General features: G+C 36.3%; 1 protein-coding gene across 50 annotated transcripts in view; it reads left to right on the forward strand.

The window, feature by feature from the left end:
* ABI3BP (ABI family member 3 binding protein) overlaps positions 1-13,168 on the forward strand; it is a 277,390-nt gene that overhangs the window by 73,803 nt on the left and 190,419 nt on the right. For all 50 annotated transcript variants that reach the window (XM_021070523.1, XM_021070517.1, XM_021070524.1 and 47 more), the window contains exon 2: positions 3,311-3,490. In XM_021070523.1, the coding sequence (XP_020926182.1) occupies positions 3,311-3,490 (180 nt within the window). The remainder of the gene's footprint in view (positions 1-3,310; positions 3,491-13,168) is intronic.

Consider the following 13,168-nt stretch of genomic DNA (forward strand, 5'->3'; position numbering starts at 1 on the left):
TTTTAAATTTTCTGTACCTCAAGTCATTCACTTGAGGTCTTCAATACTATCTATTGAAATATAACTGTAATTACATGACTAGTCTTCCAAACCTTTAAGTTCAGAATTACTTCGAGTGAAGAGAAACTTATCAAAGATGAAAAATTACTATAGGATGCACTGACATGTACCCTAAATTACTGGGAAAATTAAGTATATAAAATTGAATCCTAGTTCAAACATTCATTTAAAGGGTCACTTGACAAACTTATTCAGATGAAAAGGATGAAAAAAACTACTTAAGCATTTTGCTGATCTCTGACAGGGTCAATGGGATCATAACTGAGTGAGCGAAGGGATGTCCTGGAAATCCATGCTGGGTGACAAATGTGAACATGGGTGTAGGGCCAGGGCCTGTATGCACTGCAGAATGTGAGGAGATTTATTCTGGCCAAAGAGATATGAGAGATGTTGAAAAGTAACAAGAGAAAGCATAAGTGGCAAGATAATGAAGGGCTCTGAGTTCCTAGCTCCAATAAGGAACTGGGGTATAGTCTCAAAATACTATTAAATGTGTGACTCTGTTTTGAGAAAAGACTAGTTTGTGTGCTTTACTCTTTTCCAGGACTTTGTAAAATTTAGCTCTAGAGAGTATTATGAGTTGGAATTTCAGATAAAGTAGATCAGATAAATGTTAATTTATTCCAAAAGTTGCATGATGTTGATACATTTAGCAAAAGAAAGACAGGAGTCATGAAATTTCCAGGCAGAGGAAGCAAGAACACTTCCACTTTTGTTAGTCAGTAATTCTGTTTACAGCTTTCCTCTTTCTCAGTTAGTGCAGCCAAGCTTTCCACTTTCCAAGAGGAGGAATAATGTGGTACATTAGGCCACAATCTGTGAGGGAAGGTCTAATGTGATGATGCTGTGACTCTTAGCTCTTGACAAGAGTACAGCCTAAGTACACTGATTCCTAATCTCTTCCTCCCAACAAGGTGTTAGAAATGGCCATCTGTGTTTTGATTTATTATCAGACCTTACAACTTTCTAAGGTAGCAGAATATGTGCTTGATTTATAGTCGTTCCTGTCCATTGAGCAAGATGGGTAACTGTAGGTTTAATCCAGGCACATAACTAAGAAGAAAATTGGCTTGGCCAAAATCTGTGTTATATTTGTGAGATTATCTATCTACCTACCTATCTATGATTTTGCTAAGGTGATTAGACAGATGGATAGATAGATAGATAGATAGATAGATAGATAGATAGATAGATAGATAGTAGATAGATCGATCTGATGAAGTTAGGAAAAAAATACTAGCATTTAACATCATTTTGAGCATTGCAGTCTGGGGTTAGTTGCTCCTTACCCCAGACAAAGTCCAGCCTAGTGAGAACCTAAGATTCAGTTTTGACCCTGTACTTAAGCTGCAGAGTGTCAGAGGTGTGTCTGCCCTCATTTAATCACTTGTGCTATAAGAGAACTGGACTACATGAGCTTGGTAGAGTTTTCCTTTGATTTTGGATAAGCCACTCAGTATCTCTGGACTTCAATTTTGCCACAAGTGTAGGAAACACAACCAGACCGTCAAGAAGTTCACAGGAACTTCATAAAATTCTTTGGAAAGTACAAAGTACTATATACATACCTTGAAATCATAGTACCAGCTGCTGAGGTGAGAGTGTGGTTTCCACAGCCTGGTATCCAAGTCAGGATTGTCTTTATTTTTTTCAAAGCCCCAATGGAATCCTTCTTTATGGCTGTATCAAGGTGGTACTGGATGATTTTCAACTGGAATGGTATAAATTTAGCGTGATGGCTTTGGGATGCCCATACTGTTCATAGCTGCTGACTGGTATATATACAGTATGTCTTTGATTAATGAGAAATAAAATGTGAATTATTAAGTTAGTAAGTATAATCTTCCCCACAGGTAAAATACTTTAAAAATATGAAATCCTTGTTAAATGAAGAAATAAATTGGGGTCCACAATCTCTTATCTAAAATTTTTGGGGCCAGATGTGTTTTTGAATTTAGAAAATCTTTAGATTTCAGAAATGTACTAGGATGCCTAGACCATGTATTAAGGAATCTTCAGTGGAGTCTTGATCAGAACCCCTTACTTAAACTATGATTAAACATGTAAATAAGTCACACTGACTATTCGGTGAGATTAAAGAAAGACTAAGTGGCACCATAACAGTTCAGATTGAATTTTGTTGCCTAGTTAGTTTGATATAAACTTATGAAATTCTTACAAAGCTTTTTTCTGGATTTCTGAATTATGGCTAAAGGGTTATGGGTGGGCCTGATTAAGTAACCAATTACTGAGCTTTGAGATGGTGCCATATGCATTAACTTTTGTAAACAACCTGTCAGAATTAACATTGTTATCCATTACCCGTAATTTACAAATCAGGAAACAAGTCTCAAGCACACTTCAGTGAGTAGCTGGAGGCATACCGACAAATGTGTGGCAGAGCTGTGGTTTGAATCCAGTTCCTTCCAGCCTCAAAGACAAAAGACAGTGTTGTTTCCTCATTGCTTGTCAAGACCTTCAGTGACTGTGACTGTTTGCCCCTGTGGCCTACATAGTTAAAAATAACAATGATGATGCCTTGAAAATATAGGGTTTCTCTCCTTATTCTGCAGACCCTCTGAGGAAGTTCATCCAATGATCATTTACAAACTAATGACACCCACCTGGATGGATCTGGATCCCATTTCTGAGCATTACGTTTAGATGGTCAGCTTCTGTTAGCCATCTCCATCTAGTTGTCTCATTGACCCAGTGAACTCCAAATAGAACTAATCATCTTTCCTCTCAACACTGCTCCTTTCAGAATTCCCTATTTTACTATTTCAGTTACCCCTCAGCCAAAACCTACCCACTTCCCTACCGTTTCTACTCCGTTAATCACTAAGCCCTGTGGGGGTGCAGGTGGAGACCAACACTGAGGAGGCTGGGGGTTTCAAAGCGCAGTAATTAAACTTACCAATAAGACATTTCAGATCCCTTCACCATTCCCAGTGTGTATAAAATGAAAGTTCGGACCAATTTTGATAGCCCAAATAGCCTTAAATCCCATTTACCTGCTCAATAATAAACTACCAAATATTAAACCATAAGATTTTACTTTGTATTCTAGATTGCCTTAAATGTTATTACGTCTGTTTTCTTTGATCTCAAAATTACCTGTATTTTAGTTATTTAGCTGGATGTGTTGTGATCTTGAGTAGCTATACAGTAGCTACCTTTGCTCCAAATTTATCTTGAGATGCTTAAGAGGTGAAGTTACAGCTGACTATATTTTCTTTTTCATCTTTAGGTAAAAAGCCAAACCTCAAAGTCCACATTAATACCACAAGTGACTCCATCTTCCTGAAGTTCCTGCGTCCACATCCTAATGTAAAATTGGAAGGTTTTCTGCTGGGATATGGCAGCAACTTATCACCAAACCAGTACTTTCCTCTTCCTGCAGAAGGGAAATACACTGAGGCCATAGTAGGTAAGATATTTGGGTTTCAGGCATAGGAGGAAGAGTTAAAAGGTAATGAGTGTTTTATGATACTTTTTTTTTTTAATTTTTTGGGGGTTTTTTTTGAGCTTCGCTCATGGCATATGGAAGTTCCCAGGCCAGGGATCAAATCCAAACCACACCACAGCTGTGTCAACATGGGATCCTTAATCCACTACACTGATGGGGGATCAAACCTGCACCTCAGCAGCAACCTGAGCCACTGCAGAGACATTGCCAGATCCTTAACTTACAGTGCCACAGTGGGAACTCCTCAAAATGTAAAACAATTTTTCTATACCCTCAGCCAAACCAAATGCCATAATTACAAAACATTTTCCTAAATGTTGTAACCCATGGCACAATTTTTTACATCGAAAAATATACAATGCATATTTTGCATGCACTGCAGAAATAATCAACTTCATTTTCATTATACCTGAAGTCTCTGACCATATTACTAAACTTGCCTAGGTAAAAAATTAGCTAAAATACCTGGGCTTAAATCTCTGTAACATAGCTTATTTATGCGGATTAATTTTTCTCCCTTGTGTCTTTACTTTCTTCTGGTAGAAAATATCAACTACAGCTTTCTAGGTGTCTCTTCAGGACAAGCTGCCTTTAAAAAGAAAAGACAATGTATTACATTTTTAAACATTTTAGGGTATTTCAGACAAAAGATTAAAATTTTTCTGTGTTATAAAATTTTACATTTCTTTGAAAATACTTTGTGTGTGTGTGTGTGTGTATGTGTCTCTATAGGGCCGAACCCATGGCATATAGAGGTTCCCAGGCTAGGGGTCGAATCAGAGCTGTAGCCACAGGATCTTTAAGCTCAGGATCCCTAACCCACTGAGCAAGGCCAGGGATCAAAACTGCATCTTCATGGATGCTAGTCAGATTCATTTCTGCTAAGCCACAATGGAAGCTCCTGAAAATACTTTTAATCACATTCAAATGTAATTTGAGGATATGGGCACCTTTAAGCCTTCTCCAGAAAAATTACCTGCAAATAAAATGTTTTTAAAGCATAACATTTTTTTAAAGGGATCATCTATTTAGAATGCTATCAAAAGCTTCCTGAACAGCATGAGATTTGTATTTTCGTCCACTGCTAGGGTTATCACTAAAAAGCCTTTCCATGAACTTCCAAAATTTAATCCTATAACTTGAACTACTGAAGACCAGATCTGAAATTCACACATACATGTAACAATGTTGAAGATAAATCTGCTTTGCCCTGTAGCCCTTTGTTCCTCATGGGGAAGTCTCTCTTTTACTTTAGGCAAAAGAGTAACATTATCAATTATAAATGTTTAGACTAGATATTACATAAGATTAAGCACTTTAAAGCAAACACATCACATTTTGTTACCCCTCCCCCCAAAAATTTGAGAATTAGGCATTTTGACAAATGTAACAACACTAACCTGGACCATATAAACCATAAGGAATTTGAAAACTTGCAAATATCCCCCCATGGTATTTACCCTTTAGTATAAAAAGTGACTGGAAGCTATATACTTACCTCACATAAATAGAAAGAGATCTACGGCTTCTTTGCTTATTGAGCATTAGAAGTAGTATTTTATTTATGATAATTTTTTTATCCTTGGTTATATAGATGGAGAATTTGGTCAGTAGTAAACATCCTTTCCTTATGAGGTGGAAGGCATTCAATCTTAAAGTGACAGAAGTCAGATTGCTAATGAAAATTATGTGTAGAAAACCATAAAGAAAATTTCTAGCACAAATATACCAGTCTTTCACTAGTTCAGTGATGAGGGATGATTGAATAGACTAGGTACCCTTTTATTTGTTTACAATTATTTTCATACCTTAAAATGTTTATTATGAAAAACATTCAAACATATAGAGGGAAACCTTATGTCCCATCATGCAACTGGAATACATATCTCTGTTTTGCTGATCTCTTTCCATGTATTCTTCACAGACATTTGGGGATGTTTTAAAGCATTACTAGATATAATATTTGTAAAACCTGTGAATACTTCAGCATGTGTTCTAACAGGTAAATATTTTTAGTACTGCCTTGTTTTTCTCGTAACAATAATCCCATGATATTGTTTTATAACTTGTCCATGTTTAAATTTCTCTGGTGATCTTTAAGAATGCCTTCTTAGAGTTGCTGCCTTTTTGAATCAGGACCCTACTTGGTCTGCATGTTAGCTTTGGTTATTGTATCTCATAAATTGCTTTCATTCTGTAACCATCCTCTCTCCCTTCCCTTTTTAAATGTTATTGATTTGCTGGGGAAACTGGATTGCACATTCGGTTTGTATTTAATGGTTGCTTCTAATCATTTTTGAACTGGCTCCTCAATCTCTGTATTTCCTATGAAAGGTATTTAGATTTGGAGTCTATATTAGAGTTGGATTCAGCTTTAGGGGGGAAATAATACTTTACAGATGGAACTTTATTTCCTAATAACACGGAAAAGAGGTACATAATGGCTAGTGTTGTACTTTATGAGGTTAAGACTGGTATGTTTAACCCACCTCAGCCTGATCCCTCCACTATAAAATTCATCATCAAATTTGCACTTAATGGTTTTAACGTCTATTGATGATCATTGCCCAGATGCATTATTTCATATAGGGGTTGTAAAATGGCAATCTTACACCCTAGATGTATACTGCACAGACTCTAATTCTGTCCTTTCTTCTGCATTTTTAGCTGAAATTCTACATTAAAAAAGAATTCTCTCTTTTTTTTTTTTTTTTACTTTTTTTACTTTCCTTATACAGTTTTTTTTTATGGGAAAAAATTTAGTTTTTATAGGAAATACAGGATAAATCCTTATTGTAATAAATTGATGCCCTGGAAATCTGAAGTGGTGACCAATGTTATTGTTGTTTGTTTTGTAATCAATAAGAATGCATTGGGTTTTTGGCATTGATTTTTAGATATGTAATGACTTTTGATCAGCACATCACTTAGCCATCCCTTATGATTCTTTTCATTGTCTAGCTTGAATATGGTTGGTTGTTTAACCTTGTTGGTTGTTCACTATTAAATTATGAACTTCTTAAATTCAGAGTTTATGTCTTATTCTTTGCTTATTCATAGTAGAATGACCTACCTTGAGTAGACAGGCAGTATATATTTATGGCACTGAATTGAATAGTCAAGTGTGTGTAGAATGTTTAGGCTGGAGGAGGCTGTGAGAGATTATCTAATCTAGGCCCTTGTCATCAGGCTAGTATATATCTAAACCATCCATGGTAGATGACACAGATCACAGTGTGTCTTAAAGATTGCTAAGCACAAAAGATTCCCAAACTTCTCCTGGAAAGCTATACCAAGTAGCAGTTTCAGAACTCTTACCTTATCATTTAGATCAATATGTTCTTTTTTATTTGTCTCTTTTCTCTTCTAGTATTCTAGTGGAAGAGGGAAAAAGAATTCCTCTTAGATAGTTCCTTTCCCATCTTTCTCATGCCAAAGAATCTGTGTGTTTCTATTTTTATTACTTCAAAATGGACTTGCATTTCCAAATTAAATATTATCTTTGTTTGCTTATGTGGTAAGGGCCCTCCCAGAACAAAGGGAAGGCAATGTGGCATAACCAGCATCTGTGTGCCCATGCGTAACTCTGTGGCAGCAAGACATAATCAGTATCCATGTGCAACTTTGTAACATAGACCATCCACCCAGAATTTAGAGAATGTATGTTACCTTATAAGGGGGACAAAGGGACCAAAATTTAAAAAGGAAATAACAGAGGGTATATAAGAAAGCGCCCCACTGTGTTCAGGGCTCAGCCTTTGGATGTGAATCTGCTGAGCCAGTGCCGACACGAATAAACACTACTTCCTGGCAAAAAGCCTCGGTGTCCCATCTCTCTGTATGAGAATCCTGCAACACTTAATTTGCTTATTTATAATCTTTCTTAATTATTTTGGTTGTAGTAATGACTCTTAAATGATTAGGTAGCTGTCTATTAGTTTTCAATAGCTGCCATAACAAATCACCACAAGCTTGGTGGGTTAAAACGTTACAACTTTATTATCTTACAGTTCTCTATGTCCAAAGCCTAGTGTAGGTCCCTCTAGATAAAGTGAAGGTGGTGGGCCTTCCCTTCTGGAGGCTCTGAAGGAAGAATCTCTTTCTCTGCTTTTTGCAGCTTACAGAGGTACCCATATTCCTCTTCTACCTTGAAATCTAAACAGTAATACAAATAAATGTATGCACAAAACAGAAACAGACTCACAGACATAGAGAACAAACTAGTGGTTACCAAAGAGGAAGGAGAAGGGGCGAAATTGTGGTATGGGATTAAGAGATACAGACTAGTAGATATAAAATAGGCAACAAAGATCTACTGTGCAGCAAAGAGAATTATAGCCATTATTTTATAATAACTTTTAATGGCCTATCATCTATAAAATACTGAATCACTGTGCTATACACCTGAAACTAATTTAATATTGTAAATCAACTATACTTCAATTTAAAAAATCCAACAACACTGGATCAAGCTCTACTCACACCATATGGTTCTGATCTCATCTGCCTCCCTCTTCCATTTTTAAGGGTCTCTGTGATTATGTTGAATCCACCTGGATAAGCCAGGATGCTCTCTCTATTTTAAGGTAAATAGATCAACAACTTTATTAGTATCTGCAGCTTAATTCTCTTTGTCATAGAGCCTAACATGTTCACAGGTTCTGGAAATGAGGAAGTGGGCAATCTTTAAGGGCCATTATTCTGCTCGCCAAAAACTGTATTTTGAAATTTGTCTTTCTATCCTATTCCTGTTCTGCTACCAATTACAGTATGATGATTCTCCTCACCTGTAAAACAGTATTGAAGTCTATTTTTCACAGATGTGCAATGGGCATGTTAGTGAATTCATGAGCGTAAAGTGATGAGTGGAAATTCCTTGGGTGCAAGTTGCCATACAAGAGCAAGGAATTTTTAATGTCTTTGTGGAAAAAAAGCATCACTTATATCCCCTCCCCTTCTTTCATGCTGTAAGAAGATAGTAGTATTTCTTCAATTCCACCAAACTACCCCCCAACATTGTAACTTACTTTCCTCTTTGAAATAAAAAGCGCCACTTTGACACATTCCACTTGTTTGATGTGTTTAAAAGATACCACCATTGAAATGAGAAGCTACTAATCATTCAGAAATAGTCCAGTTAACATTTAGTGATACGTGGACTAATATTTCTACTAAATAATCATTCATAAGCAATTCTAATTTATTTTAATATCTATCTATATAGTATCAACAGAGGCATTTTCAAAATCAAATGCTGGTCTTATAAAACTAAAAAACATGAAACATTCACTTTTGCTTCTTTTTTTTTGCTTTTTATTTATATATTTATTTATTTTGCTTTTTTTAAGGCTGCACCTGTGGTATATGAAAGTTCCCAGGCTGGGGCTCAAATTTGTTCTGCAGCTGCTGGTCTAAGCAGCTTAACCTACTGAGTGAGGCCAGGTATCAAACCCACATCCTCATGGACACTAATTGGATTTCTTCCCACTGAGTTACAATGGGAACTCTCCTTTTGCTTCTTTTGAAATAAAGATTCACATGAAACGTTTGTAAAAATTTTACGTACGTAGAATCTTCTAATAGTTTTGTAGGTTAATTGGAGCAGCAGAAAAAGTAGTATTTTCCCAGGTGACTATTAAATGGCTATTAAATGGCTATGAGAATCCTGCAATGATGTGATAAAACATGATTCAGTGTAATAGAGCTGCTAAGTTCCCATATCCTCTTTTACCCACATCATGAATGTTCTCATTCTGGTTTACACATCTAACTTTTGCTTTGTTACTTTTATGTTAAGCTGTTGGTAATTTGCAAACATCCAATACAGTAAAAAAAAAAAAAAAAATTCTTTTGACACTGAGTCTTTATGGACTCATACTTTATGATGTTCTCTTGACTTCTGAAAAGACTTTAATCAGTGTCACCTGGGAAGGAAAAAGTTATACTCCACCAGTTTTGTAGAGCAAGTTACGGAGGTATTTTTGCATCTTTACTGCAAGAAAATCTTAAATTGAAAAAATATCACGTATATTTATCACTACCACAAATTCTAACTAAAATTTGTCTTCCAACCAGGTGTTAGGACTCCAAAGGGATTTAAAAGGGCAAATTTCCTAACTCATGTTCTCACAGCTGCTAACCCCCATACTCACTACCCTCATAGAGTGTTTCTCCCATTCAGCCATGAGCCTCTTAATCACTCACCCTAGGCGCCATCTTGCCTATATTCCCTCAAAGTGATTCCTGACCTAGGAAGAGGAAGCAATCCTTATAGTCCTCTAAGATGCTCTACCCAGGAGAGAGCTTGGACCAGAATGCTAGCATCTGCATTCTAGGAAAGATTCTCCTGTACTTGGAGAGGCAGCATGATGTGGAGAAACGATATGCATGTTTTCAGTGAGACATCTGAGTTCAGACTCAACACAACTTACTATGGAGTAGTTCTGGGTAAGTTATTTAATCTCTGTTTCATTTTTTTCTTTATAAAATAGAGAAATAATCTTTCATAAGTGTTGTGAAGACTATAGGTAAATTATTTAGGTAAGACTAAGATAAACCCTGGCACAGAGTAGATATGTTTTATAATTTTTGTTAGTTGCTATTATAACAAGCCGAGTGGTCTTACCTTTTCTGAGCTTTGTTTCATTTGCTCATAATGAATGGACTAAATCACCACCAAAAGTTTTGGTCAAGATTTTAGCACCCAGATTGAAAAACCTTGGTAGCCCTGTGGTTTTGGTTTATGTTTTGTTGGCTTTTTGGAGAATGCAGTGTCAGCAAAATGGCAGAGATAGTTTTTTGGTTTTTTTTTTTTTTTTTTTTTTTTTTTTTTTTTTTAGCAGAGCTGTCAGTTACTGAAAAGTAGCCATAATCATCTGTATACCATAACTAAGAAATGTTTTCTTGGAAGAGACAACTCCCAAACAGATTAAGAAACAAAGGAAGAAGCAAAATCTAAAAGTGTGATATAGTTCCCTTGGCACACACACAATGGTTTCCCATGGTCATGATCATCTTTTAGTCATTAAGGGGGAATTCCTGTTCAGTGCAATTGGCTGAATAGTCATCAGGCACATCTTAGACATTTACAGCTGTGGCCTCCAACAGAAAAGGTGAGTGCTCACAAGACACAGCTGAAAGGTTTGGAATTGCTAGACATCACTTTTCTCATCTGTCTTACTCTACTAAAGCCATTTTTAGCAAGAAAAGAGCAAGAATTTTGTCCTATTAAGTAGAAGTCAAAATAAGAGCCCAACACTAGTTTCATTTACTTTAACTCAGGGTAGTTTTATCTCAGCAAGTTCAGGCAAAAATTTAATCATCAGTTTCTTGTTCTGAAGTTTCTTGCTTTTATTTCACTGAAGACAATTAAAAAAAATTTTAATCCAGTTTATTTACAATGACTCAGATATGAATATAATTATATGCTTATAAATTTTATACAATTTATACTGCTATAGATTAACCCCTTACAAGTTTTACCCTTAATTTTTACATTTGTATAGAAGGTAAGAAGATATTTTCTCTCATCATTGCAAACCTTAAAAACTTCAGTTGTTCTCTTGGTGATAAAAATATTTTGAGCGTGATCCTCATTTTTATGCAAGTGGGATGAAATATAAAATAATAGAGATTGCTACTATTCATGGAAGGATCAATGTTACCTAACGACAGAACAAGTGGATACTTATTGTGGAAAGTACCACAAGGACGGTGATGGTGGATTCATTCAAGAAAAATAGGTGGAGGTTGATAACAGAAAGAAAAACATAGGGAATTAAATTAAGCTGAAAATGACTAGTGAAAAGTAGCCAGATAAACTAACAGGGGGAAAAGATACAGTGTCAGCCTGTGAAACCAGCCCAGTTCCCCTCTTCCCTAGCAAAATCCTTAGAAAATAAGCAAGAGGCTGTGAGCAGAGAAAGCAAAATAGCAGCCTGAAGTGAATACAAGGTAGTCCCACAATGTAGATGAAGGATATGCTAGTTATGTGGGGGTAAGGTAGTATTCTTAGTGCCCTTCTACACTTAAGTAAACTGAACCTCTGAGAGTTTTAAGTAAATTTCTAAAACTACCTCAGCTAGTAAATAGCACCAGGGTTTGAACCCAGAAAGTCTGATTCTAGAACCTGGATTCTGGAATGCTATACTCTATTGCCTCTCAAAACTTAGGGAATTTTATGTGGAAAGTACACATAAACCCCTGATTTGTTGTTTTTGTAATGTAGTTTAAACAAAGAAAAGGAAAAAAAGAAAGGCCATGTATCATGGAAGGAGCCATTGGCTACCTAACTCATTAAGGTTTAAATAAGTCAAAATACATAAAGCACTTACTGTGTCCCCAGAACGTGTTCTCCTCTACCCATTCCACTACCACCACCATCTTTCTTTATTATGAGCTGCCCACTTGTCAAGCCCTACCTCTTCTCCTCAACACACAAGGCGAGCATTTTCTTTTGCCATCATTCTTTTTTTTTTTTTTGCTTTTTAGGGCCGCACCTGCAGCATATGGAAGTTCCTAGGCTAGAGGTCGAGTCAGAGCTGCAGCTGCTGGCTTATGCCACAGCAACAACACGGGATCCAAGCCTTGTCATCAACTTAAACCACAGATCATCGCTTAACACACTGAAAGAGGCCAGGGAACAAACCCACATCCTCATGTATACTAGTTGGGCTCCGAACCTGCTAAGCCACAACAGGAACTCTCTGCCATCATTCCTAATCAATTGCTCTTTATCTTTATTTTGGTATGTCTTGTCTGTTCCCACACTCCACCCAAATAGAAAACTGCCAGAGCAACTAAGGACCCTAAAACTTAGATTTCTTTTTCACCTCCAATGCTGTCATGATTTAGAAGCACAATAAATGAATGGGTGAGAGGAAAGGGGGAGACCCAGGAAGTCTGAAACAGCTGTGGGTCCCACTTAAGATGGGTATTTTTCTTTTGTTTAAAACTGTTTTCAAAATGTCATCTAATATTCCTACTTAGTTCTTCCTCTGGAAATAGTTTTACCACTGGGAAGTATTTGGCTTTAAATCTTCAAGATTAATCCAGATTTTTCATTTAAAAAATGGGAATTTCAGAATCACTTGATTTTCCTCCAAGGTGCAAAATTTAGCAGAACTTGAGTAAGCTTCAAAGGGAATTTTTTTTTTTAAAAGAAATTGGCCTAGTGGGTACCAACTTACTAATAAATATTATGCCATCGCTGGAACAATTCACCCCAAGTTTATGCCAGAATGTCCTTGTTTGAAAATAGATGCCCAGTTTACCTGTTTGGATAAGATAACATCTTTTCAAAGTTTCTTTTTTCTATTGGATTCAACTGTAATGTTTTCATGGTCTTCCTGACCTCACCAAACAATAGATAAACTGTCTCCAAGTTTATCTTTTCTTGGAAACACAATAAAAGAAACTCACTATATTCCAATATAAAGCATTTTTTTTTCAAATTTATTGCACAATGCACTGAGACCAAAATTTTAACTTTTAAAATTTTGTTCTTAATTATATCTGTGAGGGTTCCCCAAAATAGCTTATAGCCCTTTTGTCCTAGGTCAAAAGTGTACCCCATCCCAGATTCATTGCAAGAGGCTTGTTGAGGAGAAAGGTTTTTAGAAAAACAATTGTCAGCAGGAA

Source organism: Sus scrofa, chromosome 13 (genome assembly GCF_000003025.6).
Source record: "Sus scrofa isolate TJ Tabasco breed Duroc chromosome 13, Sscrofa11.1, whole genome shotgun sequence".
Taxonomy (NCBI): Eukaryota; Metazoa; Chordata; class Mammalia; order Artiodactyla; family Suidae; genus Sus; species Sus scrofa.